General features: G+C 42.1%; 2 protein-coding genes across 8 annotated transcripts in view; one reads left to right on the forward strand and one right to left on the reverse strand.

Moving 5' to 3' along the window:
• HEATR4 (HEAT repeat containing 4) overlaps positions 1 to 20,195 on the forward strand; it is a 106,308-nt gene extending 86,113 nt beyond the window's left edge. For all 4 annotated transcript variants that reach the window (XM_074365276.1, XM_045522783.2, XM_074365277.1 and 1 more), the window contains 10 exons: positions 136 to 296; positions 952 to 1,056; positions 2,866 to 2,984; positions 3,670 to 3,850; positions 4,413 to 4,482; positions 5,313 to 5,502; positions 6,173 to 6,251; positions 7,006 to 7,165; positions 8,608 to 8,666; positions 18,846 to 20,195. In XM_074365276.1, the coding sequence (XP_074221377.1) occupies positions 136 to 296; positions 952 to 1,056; positions 2,866 to 2,984; positions 3,670 to 3,850; positions 4,413 to 4,482; positions 5,313 to 5,502; positions 6,173 to 6,251; positions 7,006 to 7,165; positions 8,608 to 8,666; positions 18,846 to 19,076 (1,355 nt within the window). In that variant the 3' untranslated portion in view covers positions 19,077 to 20,195. The remainder of the gene's footprint in view (positions 1 to 135; positions 297 to 951; positions 1,057 to 2,865; positions 2,985 to 3,669; positions 3,851 to 4,412; positions 4,483 to 5,312; positions 5,503 to 6,172; positions 6,252 to 7,005; positions 7,166 to 8,607; positions 8,667 to 18,845) is intronic.
• Positions 3,411 to 11,075, reverse strand: RIOX1 (ribosomal oxygenase 1). Of its 4 annotated transcripts, none has more exons than XM_010963261.3 (3): positions 8,717 to 11,075; positions 7,735 to 7,911; positions 3,411 to 3,829 (listed from the first exon to the last, which is right to left on the reverse strand). In XM_010963261.3, the coding sequence occupies exon 1, from the start codon at positions 10,788 to 10,790 to the stop codon at positions 8,790 to 8,792; it is 2,001 nt and encodes a 666-aa protein (XP_010961563.3). In that variant the 5' UTR covers positions 10,791 to 11,075; the 3' UTR covers positions 3,411 to 3,829; positions 7,735 to 7,911; positions 8,717 to 8,789. The 4 variants fall into 4 exon arrangements, with proteins under 4 accessions (XP_010961563.3, XP_074221381.1, XP_045378742.2 ...); XM_074365280.1 differs by having other exon boundaries at positions 8,551 to 11,075; XM_045522786.2 differs by having other exon boundaries at positions 8,387 to 11,075.
• Positions 20,196 to 20,739: the final 544 nt, after the last annotated feature.

A 20,739-nucleotide genomic window follows, 5' to 3' on the forward strand; every position in this document is an offset into this window, starting at 1 on the left:
CAGTTAAATACGGTTTAAATAAGGGACTGAATTTCTAGACTGGGAGGGCACAGGAGAGTGAGGTATCAAAGCTGTCCTCTCTGTGGGGAGAACACACAGCCATTCTGGACTCCATTATTCACCCCACTGTGGCAGGTAATAGCGTGGACAGCTGGGCTGCAGCTCAGTGCCTGGCTCTGGAAGGTGCTGCCACTTATCCTGTGATTAAGAGGATCCTCCATCAGCTGTTTACCAGGAAGGATGAGGACACCGAGCACCAGTCTTGTATGCTCCTGAGCCATCTCAATGGGAAGACAGTATGTGTCCATTACAGGGTCAGAGAAAGAAATCAAGTTTTGGGAGAACAATTGGGTCTTTGAGGTCAGTGCATGTAAGGAACTGAAAATGCAAGTGATTGGATAGGATGAACTCCAGCACAGGTAAAACTGGGCTAAGTGTGGGTGAACTGGGGCGTATACAGGGAAAAGTGACAGCAGCTGATTGAGAAAGGTGGGAGTAGGCTGTAGATGGTTTCTAACTGTATACAAGAAGAGTTGTGCTGTGTAGAATTTGCTTCTACTAGAGGTTAACCATTGAAAACTGAACAGACCTACAACTGGGTTTACCTTTAGTAGAAATGTGAAACTCACAGATTGAGGCATGTACAACTCATTTTAGTGGGAAAGATAGTTAAAGATAGTTAAAGGAAGATCCCAGGAATTTCCATTCAGATTACTAAATATGTATTTTGTTCCCTGATTTATGATCCCAGAAGTCAGCTGGCTTGGATGGAAGAGTACCCCGTATCTTGTAAATCCACTTTCCTTTGCTAGGGATGGGCATCTCATGTGTTTGTGACATTAATTATGCTGGATGCCATGTTAGTTTGTAACTTCTTCAAGGTTCTGACATCTCTAACAGTGATCATGAATAACCATACCAAATAACCAAGAAAGTCTTCCATTTCCTCAGACCCTGATACACACCATGCTTGCTGTGGAGCTGAACAGCCACCAGTGGAAAGACCGGATTGTGGCCTGCCGGGTTCTCTCCCGGATTGGTGGAAATGTCAGTTTGGTAAGACTTCTTCTCTCTTTCTGTTTCCAGGACAGAAAGCCTAAGCAAAACCGGGCTAGGGACCTCTTCCACTTTTACTGTTATTTAGTGTCCCATTCTTACCAAACAGATGTCTGTGCCTACATTGCTACCTCTTACTCTTAACCCAGAATTCTCTCCAAATGCCAACATATTCTTGTTATGTAAGCCACTGCTTCCCAGCATGGTAGCAGCTCACAAACTGCTTATAACCTACCTACAATGAAATAAGCAAGAAAAAAAGATAAGGTTTAGAAACCTTTATAGTAATCTGACATTGCCTCAACATCAAGGTACTTTATAAGTATCAGTCAACACAGTCCCTTCTTTCAGAAACCTGACATTAGAGTTGAAGTAACAAGGCTAACGTACACAAATGATTCAAGAACAAGTGATAAAACCAAGGTACTCTCTTAAAACTTTTCAGAGGCTAGTGTGGGCTGAACTTATCACTTAAAAATCCCGTGAAGGAGCGTGGGACAGCTGAATAAGACTTAGAGCTGAAAAAAGACCTCCAGGCAAGGGAAGCCCTGACCACCACTTAGGCTTGCACCTGGTCTCTTTCTTGCTATAATTTTAAAATCATCTCCAGCTGTGCAAATGAGATTTTCTCCTTCTCCCTGTGCACCATTATCTTTTCCTTATAACACCAAGTAACTCAAGAATGGCTCGGAACACTGCCATTCTCATGAGAAGTGAGCACCCTCCACTCTTTGACCCTCACATTTCGATGTGGAAAGCATACCATCTGGCCATTCAATATGATCACCTGAAGACATTTTAGTCTGGATTAATTCCATCTTGGCTGCCACAGTAGTGCCCTGTTGCTAAAATCCTGCCCCAATAGCACAAGTATCACCTGGGAGCTTGCTGGAAGTGCAAAATCTCACCCCAGATCAATTCAATCAGAATCTGCATTTAACAACATCATTTTAACAACATCTGATTTATTTGCACATTCATCTCCTTAGCATCTGTCACTCAGAATGGCCAACTGAAAGTAAGAAGCCATGTAGAGCAAGCAGGGGATGGGGTAAAGATGAGAACTTCAAGTCAGACTGCTGGGATTAAGCAGTTCTTTCACACATTCAGTTAGAAAGCAGTTTCTGACCAATCCTACAAGCTAGGCAACATGCTAGTATTGGGGATGCAAAGATAATGTGTCTTCTCTTGGTAAATGTTATACATAAAGAGCTATAACAGAAGTAGATGTAAAGTATTATGGGGATTTCCTATTGCTTACAGAAGGCAGAGGAGAGTTCACTGAGGAGATGCTTTTTGAGCTCAATCCTAAAAGAATAGAAAAACATCAGGTACCAGATAGGGGTAGAAAAGGGAGATGTTTCAGGCAGGGAGAATAGCTTTGGGCACATTACACAATCATCAACTGGTAATCTTCATCCCTTTCCCTTTGAGAGAAGTCCCAACACATAGGGTGGCCAACTGTCCTAGTTTATCCAGCACATAGTATATTTAGTATTAAACCCAGGAAAGTCTGAGGCAAAGCTGGATGAGTTGGTTACCCTTCAAATTTTAAGTGTCTCAATATAGTATAGTAGTTCAAAACATGAGCTTCAAAAACAGGCCTGGGTCTGAGTCCTGGCTCCAGCACTAAGCAGGTTAACCTTGGGCAAGAAATCTAAGCCTCTATTTTTGTCACCTTTAAATGGTAATAACTGCCTTACTGGATCGTTTGGGAGGATTTAAGTGATAGGTAAAAACACTTAGCACAGTGCCAAGTACAAAACTGTCATTCAATCAATGGTAGCTAATTATGACACTTATTTATAGGATATGAAACATAAGTTGATCCAGCTGATGTTGAGTGACTGGAATAAGAAAGTGAGACACGCAGCTGCCCGGGCTCTGGGGCAAATGAACCTTGGGAAAGAAGTGCATGACACAATCAGGTAGCACCTCGTCAACCCAGAGGGAGAACCTCTTCTATTCACTGTTCAGGGAACCTGGGATCCAGCCAGTGTTTGTTGAGCTGCTCTATATGCTCAGCATTGTACTAGATCCCATTGTAGGATTTTTTTCTTTCAATAGAATAAAAAGTTAACAGTCCCTACAAACACTAACAATGTGGCTAAGGAAAGAATCATTCACTGAGTACCCACTAGGTGTTAGGCAGTTTTAATGTTTGAGAGAGCTCAGATGTATGACTGACTATACAGGCAGGATTTACAATGCCTAGTAAGGTCAATTTTCATGAAGGATGGATACCACAACATAGGCAAGAGAAGAAAAGACATTCTATACTGGGAGCCAAATACAGAAATGAAGATGGCACATGTGAAAGCAAGTGGGGAAGAGAACTTGACTATATCAAGAAGTGCATGTTTAAAGTTTCCTTTATTCAGTCATCCAACATAATTTAGTGCCTAATGTATGTTAGGTAATAGGGATTCAAGTAAATAAACAGTTGAGGTCTCTACCCAGTGAAACAACCTAATGGGCATAAGGCTAACTAGGAAAGGGTGGGAATGGATAATAGAGCACCTACAGAAGTTGGATTCCATCCTGAGGACACTGGGGGGGGGGGCGGGCATCAAAAGTTTATGGAGGGAAAATAACAGCACCTGTGCTTTACAGAGTCAAGCTGGGGCAAGGAAATCCTCACGAGCGTGTGGAAGCCCTCTCCCTGATTCGTGGGCTCAAACTCATGACCACCAAGCTTCTCCCCAGCTTCCTGAACTGCTTCTCTGATGACTTCATGGCAGTTCGGCAGGCAGCTTGTTTGGCAGCCGGTGCCCTGCAGATCCGTGATAAGATGGTGAGTCAAGGAAACATGTACCCGTCTTACCTGATTAACCCAAGGGGTCATTACCCTGTGCTTCCCTTCTACCCAGTACACTCAGCATTCTGTGGGGACACAGAATGAGAGATCAGAACCAGGAAGGTGAGGGGATTACGTAGACCACATCAACAGGTAGGACCACATTTAGCTCCAAGCCAGCCCAGACTTCACTCTAACACATCCCTGAATCCCGTTCTCACCTCAGTTAACTAGCTCATTACATGGGTGCTGAGAGGCTTCAGGACCAACTCCAGTGAATGGAGTTATAATTTCTAGTCACTAGTGGAAAACCTGATGGAGGTGTTCAAAAGAAGCCTGTATGACCATAGATCTGAGCTGAGAAAAATCAATCTACAGATACGAGATAAAACACCATGTGGGTAGGCTAATATACTTCAGGCTCCAGCTCATTGGTCACTAGATTTGACAGAAGGTCACTTTTTTAGTTAAAGCACATTTTAGAGACAAGAGGGGTCCCTGTCCTGGTTCATTCTTGCTCTGATTCTCTCCACTCAACACTGCTTTTTATCCATCCCAGGTCCTTGAATGCCTTCTGAATCTGACAGAGAAAGATCCCTACTGGAAAATCAAGGCCTTTGCCATTCGAGGTATTACAGGAGTGGCCCCAGCTCTCAATGTCTAATACTTGCCCATATGTTAGTAGAGATGACCCCCAGAATCTCTCCAGGAAGAGGATAGAGTACAGGGGAGGGGATGATCACAGCTTCTCAGAAGTTCCTTGCCCCAGAAATTAAAGATTATTTTCTTCTTTTTAATTTGTAGTTAAGGATCCCGAGTCTAGGACTACGTAAAACTTGTTAAGGCAAAGGGCTGACAGGACAGTCCCTGGCCAATAGAATTAGGTATGAGTTCCAGGTAGGTATCCATGGTTGGATACGCTTGCTTTCTCTGGAAGTTTCAAACATAGGTCGGACCAGATTCAAGACTGCTACAAACCTAAAATCCTGCCCTCAAATTTTCCTAGTTTCTTTTTAGGGATCTTTGACATTGCATCTCTCTGACAGCCTGGCAGGTCCCCATAAGAATCAGCCCTGGGTAAACCTGTGAAGTAATTGTGCCTTCTTTCCCCATTACCCTGCCTTGGCTAGGCTGGTCTTCTGAGTTATCTATCCTGTATCTCATCCCTAGATAAATAGGTAAATTAATGTATTCTCACATCCTAATGGACACCCCCCTCCTAGGAATCCTTTGGAGATAATGTCCAGCTCTAACCCATCCCTAAGATTCTAATGGTGACATCATCTAAAAGGGAAGATACAGACAAAATACTTAGTTTAGCATTTGCAATATTTAATTTAGTAAGTGGTTGCCTATACTTTATTATTATTATTTATTAATAAGGCTGTTTCTGGATGCTAGGATATAGCCAACTCAGTCTTAAGTGACAGTGAATCATGCTGTCCTCTACTCTCTGCAGCTTTGGGACAAATTGGCCAAGTGAGTCCCCAGCTGACAGACCTCCTGCTCTGGGCTATCCACTATGAAAAATCACCAGGTGTACGACTTGAAGCCTGCCGTAGCATCCAAGCCCTCAAACTTCAAGGACACCGGGTCCGGGACACTTTCCTAGACGTGCTACTCTTAGAGGACCACGAAGCTGTTCTAAAGTAAGCACTAACACTCTGGTTCCTGCCATGATCTCCTGTACTGCCAATTCTCCCAACCCACAGAGCATGCCCGTGCTTCTCCAGGCTGCTTAACGGCTGTAAAAAGCACAGGCTCAACCGTGCTATTCATCTGTTTACTTAGGCAGGTAACAGGAAAACTGGCCTGAATTAGATCGAAAGTCAAGCTTGTGTAGTTTACATACTTGTTGACCATCCTCAGTGGGTTTTTTTAATTCAAGTAACATTTATCAAGTGCCTACTTAGTGACAACAGGCTTTAGAATCAAAACGACCAGGGCTTGAACCCCAGCTCAGATATGTGCTAACTATGTGAGTCTGGGTAAGTTACTTAAATTCTCTGAGCCCATTTTTTCATGTATCAAATGCAGATGGTAGTCTACCTTACGGGTCTCTGGTGATGATTAATGAGATAACATATTAGAACCTATCATAAAGGTGTTCAATAAATAATATCTATGTCATCTTCAAATATATCATCTCAAAAACTATGTAACAGCCCTACAAGCAAGCATCATACCATATTTGCAAATAAAGTTCAGTAAAACCGGAATTTAGGATTCTTGTCTGATTCCAAGCCCTGTATTTTCCACCTACGTGCTTTTTTTTTAAGGATAGGAAGAACAATCTAAGAAGTCCTTCTTACCTTTCAGAGAAATTCACCATACAATGAAGATACTCAACTTAGAAAATGAAGGAAACCAAGAAATGCTTCAGAAGATCAAGAACAAGGTAGATAAGTACAAGCTGTTTTCAAGAAAAAATTCAGGGCTCTCAAGAGTTCCTCACCCCCTTTTCCCCATCACAGAAATACTTTCTACAGCCCCAAAGATACCGTATCACTTGAAGATACAAAACACATCTCTGCAGGGTAAGATTATAAAATCCTATTAGTAAAAAAACAAAACAAAACAAAAATCCCGTTAGTCCTATCAAGTAACCCTCAAAATCAGAGTTTGTTGTTTCTGAAATATTGTTCCCCCCTCCCCAATCATCTAAATCTAAGTTCTTTCTTTTTTGCAGACAGGTATAAAGAATTGAGGGATTGGAGCTGGCCCCCTAGGTTTTCCCTTTCCTTCTAAACTTTCCTTAATTCTTCATCTGGGCTCTTTCACCAAAGGAATTCTATCTAACAGGTAGTTCTAATTTTTCAAAGCTGTTAAAGGAGATGAAGGAATAGAGGGAAAAGGGACTTCAAAAAGGTAAAAGATTCTCTCTTCATATTAATTCACAAAACCAGCTTCACACCAAGCAAACACTTCTTAGCAGGTTCCTTTCATCATGCCCAAAAAGCTAAAATAAATCTTTCATTAACAGGTGTAAAAAAGGTCCAACCAGTATCACAAGAGAACAATGTTCTCAGGCATTTATATACCACCTAATATTAATAAGCATGATGCAGTATGTACTTTATTAATGCTTTTTGATAATTTGCAGCCTAGTACAGTTGTTGTTTTTTTTTTTAACATCATTTGCCCTGATCTAGATTCAAACACTGAGTCAAAAGGAATTGTTGGTACAAAAAATATTCAAGGTTGAGACAGTCATAAGAAAAGTGAAGGAGGAAGCAAAACGTGTTTACTTGGAACCCAAAGAAGGGCAAAAACCATTGAAACTCCATACTTTTCTCCAAGAAATTTTTCAAGGTAGGTTTTCTAGGGGTGAGTCCTATGCCTTGACTTCTTTAATAAGCCTTTTCCAGGATTGGATGTTTGTGAACTTACTTGTGAGACCCCCAGGATGAGAGCCAGGAAAGGATGCTTCCTTTTCTTCTTGGACACCATCCCCTCAGGTCTTCTGTTATCTTTTCCCTGCTCTCCCCCCAGGCTTTTATTTGCTATCTGTCCCTTAAAAAAAAATGAATGACATAGCTCTATCTGAACCAATTTGAAAGTCAGGTCAAAAAAAGGACAACTTAGAAAAACATGAGTAAAAAACAAAACAAAAAACTGTCATGTGTATGTCTGATTAAGGTCTCAAAAAAGAAATCCTGAAGATAAATAGGGGTGTGACCTCTGGAAAGTCAGATTGGAGGGAGAGCTACCGTTTTTTACTTTATGTACATCTATGCTTTTGCACCTTTTAAAAAAAGACTCCGTTAAGTTCACAACCTTTTATAACTGAACCTATCCATTATAGTGAGAGGATCTTAAAAGTTCCAGATACAACCTAAATGATGAGGTGCAGACATCAAGCTGTACCAAAACATACTTACAAAATCAGTGTGCCCAGGTGTAGCAGCAGCCTCAGGTCATTCAGCCAGCTGCCTACCAGCCACCACCCCAAACCCAGGTCTTCTGGTTCCAAGTCCAGTGCTCTCTCTGGTACACCAGGCTCTTTTCCACCAACCATGAGAATATTCACTTGCCAGATTTGGGGAAGTTTCTTCCAACTGCCAGAAAAAAATGAGAGCGGAAAGTAACTTGAACACCAGCTTTCCCTCATGGCCAGCTTGCTACAAGTTGGCTGACTGAGGCCTATGTTAGCACAACAAGATGACATGCTGCCTCTCTGGGAGCAATGCCAGCCACTGATGCAAGCAAGCACTGTGCAAAATCTTAATATACTCTTAAAAACGTAATATATTCATAACTTTTCTAATAGGATTGTGCTGTTTGGGGTTCAAGTAGCATGATTAAAATGAATAAATTACCCCCAAAGTGGCAGAGTTGGCCCCAGTCTTACAACCTCCCCAGGTTACCTTTCATGTCAGCCATTGTAGATTTTCCCTGCCTACCTCCCTCCTCCCACATTCCTTCAAACCATGCCATGTAATAATCTAGCCTAAGAAAAGGAAAATATTCTTTGGCACTTTAATAACTTTTCTAACATTCACACAAACTCACAGTAACAAACAGGATACTGACCCAAACCCTCCCCCAAAACTGATGAAAAAGAACTCAAATGAAGGATGCAAATTCCAAATAAAAACTTCTAATGTCTCAAGCAGACTAACACAGCAAATGCTACACAGTATACTAAAGCCTAAGGGTGAAGTCGGTACTCTGAAATGATCTAGAGTCAAAGTTACTTCTGCAGAAATAGCTCCGTTTTCCACCTCCAACTGTGGCTTTACTTTTGTGCCTAGATGAGGTGGTGGTTCCAGGAAGACCGTCTGAGTTCTGTGACATTGAAGCAGTCATAAAGGTAAATGTAAGCACACTGATGGTTATCAAGGTAAGAACATGAGTTTTTACCCCTAAAAAGGTGGTGGCGGTCGTAGGAGAGGATCACTCCCATCTTGTTACCAGTAATTGACACAAGACTAGTTCAGGTTAGAGGCATCTTGGTGAGCAACAGCCCCTTATCATATAACATAGTTGCCAAGGAAAGCTGGTCCTCCACACTGTCACAGGGCAAGTCCCCTACTCTGACAAACTCTGGGTAAGAGCGGAGCAAGAGTTCCATGGCATCTGCTTGCTGGGGGTATATCTCCAAGCACTTGGGCTCTTCTAGATGATAAACCCGGGAGTTTTCCACTGTATAATAGAGAAACAAATGGCCTCCTTCACCCACCAGCCGAGCTATACCATCCTGAAGCATGTGCACTTCTGTTTCTGTGGTCAACTGGGCCCCCACGTTTACAGGTTCTCCAGCCTCCCAGCGAACTGGAAGCCCATAAACACTTAGTGCCCTCTCCCTATCTGTCAACACAGGGGGCAGAGAATCGTGGATGAAGTCTTTGGCTCGCTGGTCAGCCACAGCATCGACAGGGGCAAAATGTCCCAAGCGGGCAACCAAGACCCGCACCTTCTCCATGAAAGCCGTTCTCCGCGGATCCTTAGAATCCGAATGCTGGGCCCCCATGTAATCCATGAAGTCTCGAGGCAGTCCCCTACGAAACTCCACATTTTCCTCCATTGCAGCCTGCACTGCCAGAGGCAGTACGGCCTCCAGGAAGTCGCCCCAGGTATTGCGCTGGTATGTGGACAAGGTCAGGTGCAGAGAGTGCACTCCGTCCTGGCATTCTGCTTGATGAATGAAACCTCGAGGAAAATAGAGCAGATCTCCCGGTTCCAGCACCGTCTGCAGCACCGGCTCACCGAGGTCGTCCTGGCTGAAGTTGGGGCTGGATGTCAGGGCCAGTTCCTCAGTAGGGACCCGGGGTCGGTAGACCCGCCAGAGCTTCCTACCTTCCAGTTGCAGCACGAAAGCCTCGATGTCGTCGTAGTGAGGGGCAAAGCCCTGCGAGTTGGGGGGCGTGAGGTAAACGTTGGAACCTGCCATGCTCCCAAACTGCTCCTGGAGTACAGCCAAAAACTGCCACACGGTGGTCGAGAAAGCCTGCGGACAGAGGAGGCGCAGGGAGCAGCCGGCCTGGTACAGGGACCACGCGGCGGCAGGCAGGGCGCGGCCGGGCGGGTTCAAGGTCTCGCGCCGCCCGTTGACATAGCGCGCGGCGTCCAGGTGCTGGCCGAACTGCACCTCCTCGTTGCGCAGCATGGAGTCTAGGTCGGCGGTGGAGAAAAGACCCTGGTAGTAGGTGTGGTCCTGCCGCCGCACCAGCACGGCCTCCCGCTCCCAAAGGCGCCGGTAGAAATGGTCGGGCGGCATGGGCGCGATGAGCCACTCGAAGAGGCGCGCCGCCCGCCGCCGGCTGCTGGGGATGCGGTTCAGCTCCGCCAAGACGCGCTGCAGCGGGGAGTCCCAGGGCAGCTCCCCGCCCGTGCTTTCCCCCTGCGGCCCCGACAGCGTCGCGGGAGCCACAGGCGGTGGGGCGGCCAAGTGCTGGGCAGAGCACAGCAGGGCCGAGGTCTCCACCACGCGGGCCGGCGTAGCGGGCACCTCCACCAGGCGCGCGGACGGCGCCGAGGCCGGCACCAGGCGCGCGGGCAGGGCAGGTGCCTCCACCAGGCGCGTCGGCGGGGTCTGCGCCTCTACCAAGCGCGCCGCCGGGGTCTGCGCCTCCACCAGGGCGCGGGGAGTCTGCAGGGAGCGGGACGCGGGCGAGGCCTCCAGGAGCTCCGGGGGTCCTAGGTGGCCGTAGGGCTCTCGCCGGGCCGCATCCGGGAGGGCCGCTGCCCCGCCGGCCAGCGGGTCCCCGGGATCGTCGACCGTCGACTCCACCCTCGAGTCCTCCGAGTCCTCGCTCGGCAGCGTCTGGGCCCTCAGCGCGGCCATGCGGGACGCGACACTTCTCCTCAGCTGCCTTCGGATCTTCCTCGGCCTCAGGGGCAGGGCCAGGACCGATCCGCTGTGTGGCTGGGACTGGCGCCGGCGCCTCAGCCGCCCGCGCCTCAGCAGCCCTGCGCTAGCCCGGAGCCCGTCCATAGTCCGACCCTCTTCGGAGCCGGGATGGAGCTGGCGAGAAAACAGTTCCCGCAGGCCGCGGCCGCGGTGTATTCTGGGGAGGGGGCGGGCCTCCAGCCGCTTCTGGGTTATCCACGCCCACCATTCTTCCCGCTGCGCCTCCTGCAATTAAATGTGGCAGCAGGCCCTGCCAAATTAACATAGATTCCTTATTTAGAGAGCAGTTTAAAAATCAAGTTGCTTAGGACTCCAGGAGAAAAAGTGCTGGCTATTTAACTCTTCTTTTCTCCTAGTGTCTGCATATTTCAGTGTTCCCCGGGACGTCCTCTTTTCTGAACAGCACGTTCCCTTCAACTTTGCATTGTAAAGTGCACAGGACTGTCCCCAGGCAAGGTTCGAGGCTGAAACGTCTGGGTCACCTGGTTTCTTTACAGATGATTGATCCTTTCTAAGTTCCTCTGCCTACTTCCTTACCTCCTTTCTCCGTTTCAAATTTTCAGTCATTGTTCTCTCTCTCTCTCTCTCTCTCTCTCACACACACACACACACACACACACACACACACAAAGAAGCTACGGACTTTTATACTTGGATTCTTGAAATTTGCTCTTCTCACGCCCTCTGGGATTTTGTTTCATTCTGTACAGCTTCTCTCTCCAGAATCTTCAATCTCACCTTCTCTGAATCTTAAATCCACTTCTCAAATCTGGGCCCCTCATTAAACAGGCACTGTGGTAGGCATGAGGGTGCAGTTGTTGAGAACATGGTGTCCAGGAGAAATTAGTCCATGTAAGAAAGAAATGGAAAATTTTAAGCCAAACTGAGAATTATAACCAGGGAACAGCATTTCAGAAAGCTCCGAGGACTGTTCCACCCGTTAGAAGTCAAAAAACAATACAAGTTTTTTTTAAGACAGAGGGTTGTACATTAAACGACATTATACTGACAGTTTACACAATCCAGATCTAAGTGTCATCGTGGCCCCTTGCAAGATCATGGAGTGTTTTATTTTAAGGAGTTGTCTTATTGATGCTAGGAGAATGTTGCTCTTTATGGTTGAACAAGTTTTTCTACTGATGGAGGAGGTTCGGTAGAGGCATAATGAAGATATACAATGCACAGTGTAAAGAGGAGGGAAGGCCAAAAGGCAGAGAAAAATTTTTGTGTTTAAATTTTTCTTGCCTTGCCATAAAATATGAATTTTATTTCACAATTGTCAGTCTCCATGTTACTATTGTTGCTTTATACATAAAGATTGTCTTCATTTGAATCAGTTACAATAAATTCTCAGGAGTGGAATTGCTGGGTCAAAAGGCAGGATAATTTTTGTGACTTCTAACAGGTTTTACCAAACTCCCTCCCAGTTATGATCATATTGGACTACATGGCCTCTAGGGCCTTTTCAGTGGTTCTATTTGCTCTTTCAATCCTCTTTCTCACTGACATTCCTATCCAAACATTTGCCAAAGCTTTTAGATTTTACCCCTTCCCAGGTGTCACATCTACCCCTTTTATTTCTCACATGGTCTATTACAGTGATCCTCAACTGGGAGCGATTTTGCCTCCCCAGGGAACACTTTGGGGAAATGGGGTGATAATATAACATTTAACAGGTAAAGGCCAGAGATACTGCTAAACAACCAAAATGCAAAGGACAACAACCCCCACCTAGCAAATAATTATCCAACCCAAAATGTCAATAGTACTGAGGCTGAGAAACCCTGGTCAATTACAAGTGTCCTCCCAACTAGTCTCTTTAATTTTCATTGCTACCTATGCCAATTTATAACACAGGCATCTACAAAACTAGTTTTCATAAGCTGTGGCCCCAAACCTGCCATCACCCTACTCAAATCCCATCCATATGCCCCATCAGCCAATCCAAGCTCCTCAGGTAGGTACTGATCACGTAATGGTACAGCTAAATCAGCTACAACTCTCTTAAACTCTACTTCTACAAGACTCTTTGCTGTTCTTTGCCTATGTTCTCCTCCATACCTTTACTCTGTTCATTCTAAATGCTGTCTCCCAAGTATCCTTTGTCAAAACTCTTGTTAAAGCCCATCTCACATTCCGTCTCTCCCTCAAAAGGCTCTCCCATCTCCATAGTCACAGGAGAACTTTGACCCTTTCACACTGCCTTAGCATATTGTGCCTTATATTGGTGTATTATGTACTTGTCATATTTCTTCCTAAACTTACTAAACTGTAAACTCTTTCAGGGAAGGAACTTCCTTCTGCCTTTTTCTCTTGCTTTTAGCACACCACTTTTCACATAGAAGGTGCACAGGAAATGTTTGTGGGAAGCAGGCAACCAGAATGGAGTCCCTGCTATTCATTATCTGTGGCATTAGCTCAGTCAAATTACTCTCTCAGGTCTCAGTAATCTCATCCATGAAGTGGAAATAGTCATTAAACATATGTCATAAAATTGTTGTGAGGATAAAATAATGCATGTAAGGCACTCAGTACAGGATTTGGTACAGACCTAAACACTTGAAATATTGTAGCTATAAATAATTTTTTATTATGGAACAAAGCCCTATATGGTGGTTTATGTGCCACTGGCCTAGTTCAGAGGAACTAGGAGTAGGGGAGGCAGAGAGGTTCTTGAACTGCGCAAGGTGACAGAATGGGATAGGGAGATTAAGACTACTTTTGCATATGCCCTGTGGAAGTTTAAGTGGGTCAGCAGGACCGTGTAAGACAGGCCTATTGTATGAGATACCTCTCTGCACAAAGTTACCTGGCCAACAGCCAGAGTAGGGACTGAAACCAACAGATGTTCTCTTTGCAAGTCCCATGCTCTAATCTAGGGCTGCAGTGTCTGAAGGAAGAGCCAGTAGTGGGGGAGCCCTCTTCCTAATTGACATGCAGGTTGTCTGTGCTGGCAAGACCCTGATATCAGATTCCCTAGGACAATATTGAAAAGGGCAGGTCAAGGATGTCACTGGGAGCTTTAATTGCCTTTTTAAGGGGAGTGGTTTTCAGTAAGCAATGGCCGATATATCCTATAGTGAACTGAGGGGATGACCTGCGCTTCTCTGTTTGCAAAGCTGGGGGGACACTGTACTCTGTTAGAGGAGGGATTTAAATTTGTCTTTTCCACATCCTGTACAAATATCTCCTCCTCTTAGTCTTTCTTGTGACCTCATCCTTTTTTCTTCACCCGACAGTTTGTGATTTCCTAAAATAATGTTGTAGCTATCTGTCTTCTAGTTTCCATTGTGACTGGGGGCACTGATTTACCTTTAATTTCATCATTTTTCCTGTGGCTCTACTTAGTTCTCATGACAAAAGCAGCTAATAATAACCATTTTAAGAAATATAATTTACTGACATGGACTAATGTTCTTAGTATATTATTGAGTAAGAAAAACAGCAGACAAAATAAGTATTACAGTAGGATCCCATTTGGGGAATATGCATGTGTGTATCTATCTATCCATAAATCCATCAACACACATACTACTGAGAAAAGTTTGGGAGTCTATGCCACAATATTTAACAGTGATCACGTTTGGATGGAAGGATTCCAGGTGATTTTTATTTTCTTCTTCTTTGCTTATTTGCATGGTTTAGGTTTCCTACATTGTACGCATATCATTTGTGCAATTAAAAATATTATGTTTTTAAAACAACACACTTCACTTTCCCTAATTCATTTAATTTTTCCTGATCTCTAATCATCGCTTGACTTGCTCATCTGGGTTGGTTTTTTTTTTTTTTTTTGAATTGATATAATTACCTTAAAAAATTAAAGAAATTTGACATTGAGATTACAAAAGTTAATAATTATTCATCAGAGAAGTTGCTGTAGAAAAGAGGATGAATAGAGCAGCCCCATGTTTAAATCTACGTAGAATGATTTGAGGCCTCTCGGAAAACTTATCAGCGGCACCAAAACCCATTGTTAGATAGTTATTCCTTTGGATTAGTCATTGCCTCTTTTAGTCATTCTTTATTTAAAATTCAAATACACTGGGAGGATATATTAGTTTTCTGGGACTGCCGTAACAAAGTACCACAGACTAGGTGGCTTGAACAACAGAAATTTATTCTCTCACAGTTCTGGAGACTGGAAGTCCAAGATCAAGGTGTTGGTAGGGCTGGTTTCTGAGGCCCCTCTCCTTTTGGGGCCTGTCTTCTCCTAATTTTCATATGGTCTTTCCTTTGTACAAGTCTGTGTCCAGATTTCTTCCTCTTATAAGAACACCAGTCATATTGGATTAGGGTCCATTCTTATGATCTCATTTTAACTTAATAATTTCTTTAAAGACTCTGTCTCCAGATACAGTCACATTCTGAGGTACTGAGGGTTAGGACTTCAACACGTGAATTTTGCAGGACACAATTTAGCCCATAATAGAGGGGCGATATCTACTAAATCACGAATTCCTTTAAGCACGTTTCCCTTATGAAAGAAGGATACCATGAGAAGTTGTTTAAAGGGAGACAGAAATAAAGGTAAATAAAACAAATGTCCAGGGTTGTAGTTCTCAATCTGAGGTAATTTTGCCCCCTAAGGGACATTTAGCAATATCTATAGAGGTATTTTTGGTTGTCACAACAGAGTAGATGCTACTGGCATCTAATGGGTAGAGGCCAGAGATGCTGCTAACCATTCTAGAATGTGCGCTAGAGCCCCACGACAAAGAATTATCCAGCCCCAAATGTACCAAGGTTGAGAAACACTAGTATAAACTTTTGGATGACTTCATCAGTGTAAAAACTTGAATATCTTTGATCCAGTAATACTACTACTAGGAATCTATCCTGCAAAAATATTCACTCATGTGTACAAAGATATGTATACATCTACATATAGGTATGTATGTGTGTGTGTATATATATATGTGTGTGTGTGTGTGTTCATTGCTAATCATTTCAAAATTGGAAATGACTCAAATGTCTATTAAAGAACAAGAATTCTTTTTAAAAATAATGACCAGAAAAAATGTTTAAAATATATTGTAAGTTGAAAAATCAAATTGCAGAACAGTATGTATGTTGTCCTGTTTTTTTAATGCATTAGACATTTTACTCGTTCTGGATTTGTATGTTGCCCCTTTTTTTTGTTAAAAAATGCATATACATTTATATATAGTTTCTTTGTATGTTCTATGTGTGAATGTGTCTGCACAGTTGAATATCTGGAAAGATATACACCAAGCTGAAGTCATAGCTTGCCTCTGGGGAATGAGTTTATTGGCAATAGGAGAACTTTCATGCTTAACTTAATACATTTCTGAAATATTCTGTTTAAGGCCTCAAGGATATAGAACTTTGCTTTGGCAAGTGTGAGACAGATTACAGTCTAACTTTGAGAATACTGACTCTTGTTAATTATAAGACTATTTTACCAAATTACTGTCAACAAATTAGAGCCCTCATGCCAAATCTGGCCTCACTTCTGTTTTATACCTGCTATGGACTAAGTATGACTTCTATATTTTTGAGTGGTTGAAAAAAATCAAAAGAAGAAGAATATTCTGTGACATAAAATTTATACAAAACTCAAATTTCACTGCCCAAAGATAAAGTTTTGTTGAAACACAGCCACACTCATTCATCACGAACTGTCTGTGCCTATTCTCATGCTACAACAGCGGAGCTGAGTAGTTTTGACACAGGCCGTCTGGCCCTCAAAGCCTAAAATATGTGCTAATTGGCCCTTCACAGAAAGTCTGCCAAGTCCTGCAATACATGATGTAAGATGTGGTCTAAGAGGTTGAACTTCCAACTCTTTTGCTTATGTGCCCTCTAAAAGAATCGTGAAAAGCTATGTCACCTCTTCACAGTTTTAAATTAACATCAAAAATGTTTTTAAGTTCAAATAAATGCAAAGCATCTAATTTCTAACATTTACATATTCCAGCATTTGTATTTTGATATTTTAAATTAAAACTGTTATATCACTTTAAAATGCATCCAGCTGAATCTAAATACCATAACAGTTTGATGCCTACCACCATCCATTTAAAAATATTATAAAATAAACAAAATCTTCTTTGAAGTTGAAAATTTAGTATCTTTTAAAAACTTACATATCTGTTACAGACCTCCTTACAGAATTTTATTCTAATATGCTATATGTTTATGCTTGAAAATATTTTTCATCATTATCACACTGTTACATTATCTGTAACAAAAATATGTATTTAAACTAAGGTTGCAGTTAGATTCTCTTGTCATAGTCTGCATTCCTTCCTGGGATCCCCTGACCGCCTAAATTTTTTTTTTTTCAATTTGTATACCTTTAGGTTCACTTCTGTGCTGTGTGGTTCTATGGGTTTTAACAAATACGTAATGACATGTACCTACCATTTCAGTATCATACAGAATAGTTTAACCACCCTAAAAATCTGTGTTTCCTCTTTTTCATCCTCTCCTCCTCCCCCCAAACACCTGAAAATTAATGATCTTTTTATTATCTCTAGTTTTTCCTTTTCCAGAATGTCATAATTAAAAACATCTATGTAGCCTTTTCAGGCTAATTTCTTTCACCTAGCAATACACATTCAAGGAGGTTCACTCATGTCTTTTTATGACTTGGTAACTTGTTTCTTATCTGTGAATAATATTTCATCATATAGATTGACCACAGTTTGTTTTTCCATTTGCCTCCTGAAGGTTGATTCTAGTTTTTAGTGATGATAAAGAAAGCTGCTACAAATATTCATATGCAAGTGAGACTTACTTTTTATCATGACTTCATTTTTCATTTCAAGTATAATATTAAAAGAATATTATAATAAAATAATTAAATATGTTATAATAAAATAAATAAATATATTTTAATAAAATAATTAAATAAAATAATTAAAACTAATTGAGAAACAGAGGAATACATTTTGAAAGTCAAAATTAAACTGATACGGCCCATCATAATTGATTTATCCAATTTTTTAATTAATGAAAAATAAGATGACAAATAATGTGTTAGTTCTTATTACTTAAATAGCAATAATACAATATAATATATAGCTGAAATTATAAGTTATTTGTGAAATAAGATTATATAAGACATGGTGTTCTTTCTGCAAATATGTAAGTATATATCAAACTCTGGGGTTAGGCTTTTGAGATTAATTGAAGAATAATCAAGTATGTGAAAATCAGGAATAATCCCATTAAATTCATTAGACATCATAATAAAATTTTCCTATTTATTTAATGAAAGAGGAAGATAGATACATACACGAAAACAAATTCACCATTTGTAGTACCAACTACAGGTTTGCTCCCCATAAATACACAATTCTGATTTATTCTTTTCTGCTTGATTCCTATCACAAAGGAAAAATATATTGTGAATTTATTTATAATGCAGTTTTCCTGCACCACCACATTCTAGCAGGGAACTCTGAATAATGTAACAATTCCAAATTCAAACCTGGTCTTTTTGTCAAGGTAGGTGATAGAATGTATTTTATTTTAACAGTTGGTTAGCTCGATTCATAACATTTAAACATTTAGACATTTAATAAATGAATTTCCATTTGTACTTTGGCCCTAAGCTAAGAATTCATTTGAGAATAAGATGGATATCTGTCTTATATTCCATAAAGCAAAACAGAAACCTATATTGATATTAGAACCACCTAGACTCCTAGGAACACTGTAACCTAGGCACCAGCTCAACCCTGGCCATCACTACACTGGTTTATAGGGTGAAAATAGAGCAGTGCTGTGTTCCCAGGGGCTGGTCACCTGAGTGAATCCACCTCCGCACATCCCAGGAATAAGACTCTTTAGTCATAGCTACAAGAGTTTCCATAGTTGCTGCTACTTCTATATAATAATAAAGACAGAAAACACAGGCTGACCACAAAGATCACCAGGTAGATGTCCAAGCCTTGGGTGGGCAATTCAGGCATGTTTTCCACATTAGGTTTCTGACTGGGGTCAAAGGAGGCAGGTCTTGAACTCAGAGATTCTATTTTCTTATTTATTACAGTAGTTCATAGAGCTATTCTGATAAACTATGGCTGAAGAGGCTTTCTCTTTAGATCTACCTATCACATAAGACCACATGTTTGGCATATGTACTCACATGTTACTATTTCCCTGCAGCCTGTGAGGCCCCGCACGCCAAATCCCTGGTCACAGAGTCCAGCCCTGGGCCTAAATACAAGAAGCAGAGGTCACTCATCACTTGTCAAAGATTTACGCACTGCCCGGGAAAAAAGGATTGCGATGGGACCATTTGGATCTGAAAACCAAGATCTCCAGATGCCTAAAAACGCAGAAGTATTTTCCAGGGTCATGCCATCTTCCCCTGGAAGGAAAGGTGATTATTTCTAGGATGAGCCCTTCTCTTGCTTCAAGACACAGGCAGTAGTGGACACAGTCACATTCTGTCTCTTTTATTGATGTATAATCATTTTGTCATTATGTTTATAAAGAAAAATCTATTTAACAGTAGACCTGCCTTTTTAATACGCACCATTTACACAGGGGGTTAAAGAAAACTGACATCACATGAAGTGATAGTGCGTATTTTTCCATAACCCAGAAAACTCATATGCTACACATAGGTCAGAACTCCAGAGTTTACTAGAGCAGAAATATTGAAAGACCCAGAATCTTTTGCAAGCTAAATAAAGAGCTCTTTGAAACCCAAACTAGAATCCCATTTGTCTAAGAAAGAAAATCTTAGGTGATGTTTTTTTATCACAAGTCTAGTCTTGTTCTATAGCAGGTTCTTTAACTGTAATGCACAAGGCAATGAGGAAGCCATGTCACTGGACTATTACAAGAAAACTGAGCCAGTACAATATTTTCCCCCTTGTACTGCGTGGGTGGATGTGACCACTTTTAGATCCTTGGGAAACATCACTGCAGTTTCACAAGGCTGATTAGCAATTCTCATGAGCCTCAATGTACTTAATGCGTAAAAGACTTAGGCGTCATGGGAGAGTTGCAAACTATATCTGGATCCTAAGCTGGGATTCTATAAGAGCACACAATACCCAAAAAATTGCCATGGAAAAGGAAAGACCCACAATTCAAAGTAGTGTGAATCCAGCTTTCTTCCCTAAATATTGACTGCTGTTTACACGCTAAACAGCTTTGGGACATTCAATGATGAAAATAAAGGCAATATAAATCTCTTTTTTTCTTCCCCTAAGCAGAGTCTCTCTTCTGGTAGCACAGTTATCATCAGAAATGTAAAAAGCAATAATTTCCACTATGACCATCTAGCAGCTATGGAACATGGGGGAAAAAGAACTTTGGGGGATATCAGTTAACTGCGTAACAGAAAATCTTCCCTTTTCCTGACTCATGTAACCCATGTCTTTATTAATTTACACATTCCATCCAAGTGAAATACGAATCCCAAAAGCACTACCGCACATATCAAACTTTTTTCCACATCTATCAAATCTGGAAATTCTGGGATCTGGCTACCATAAGACATTGGAGACAATAAATAATTCTGTAAGAGTACTTTCTCAGCCCTTTTATCTTCGACTTTGTCATTTCATAGTGAAAGGACTTGATTGTGCTCTCTGCATCTCTGGCAGGAATCAGAGAGCTAAACTGAACCCTTCAGTCAATCACCAAGGACACACAGAGGGTCTGTTAGGCCATCTGCACTGTGGGAGATGTAGCAGCAGAGGAAGAAACAACCCTTGTCTTTGAGGAGTTTACAAGGGGTTTTATAAGACATACATATAAGAACCTTTCAAAGACAATATGCTTAATCTAGTGGGAATTGTGTGGTACACAGCAGATGTGCCGTGGGAGTCCAGGGTGGGGGTGGAGAGTACTAGAGTAGTCACAGATCTCAGAGACTGCACAGGACTTAGACTTAGTGAGGCGAGGAGGGAAGACCTTTCAGGTGAGGGGAAGGACAGGAGAAAAGCTGGAGGAAGGAATTTGGCAGGGGTCCATGGCAGCTCCATTTTCCTCTCCTGTTTCCAAATCTTTTCATTTGTTACTTCACAATAAAGAAGCTGGGCAT

Source organism: Camelus bactrianus, chromosome 6 (assembly GCF_048773025.1).
Source record: "Camelus bactrianus isolate YW-2024 breed Bactrian camel chromosome 6, ASM4877302v1, whole genome shotgun sequence".
Classification (NCBI taxonomy): Eukaryota; Metazoa; Chordata; class Mammalia; order Artiodactyla; family Camelidae; genus Camelus; species Camelus bactrianus.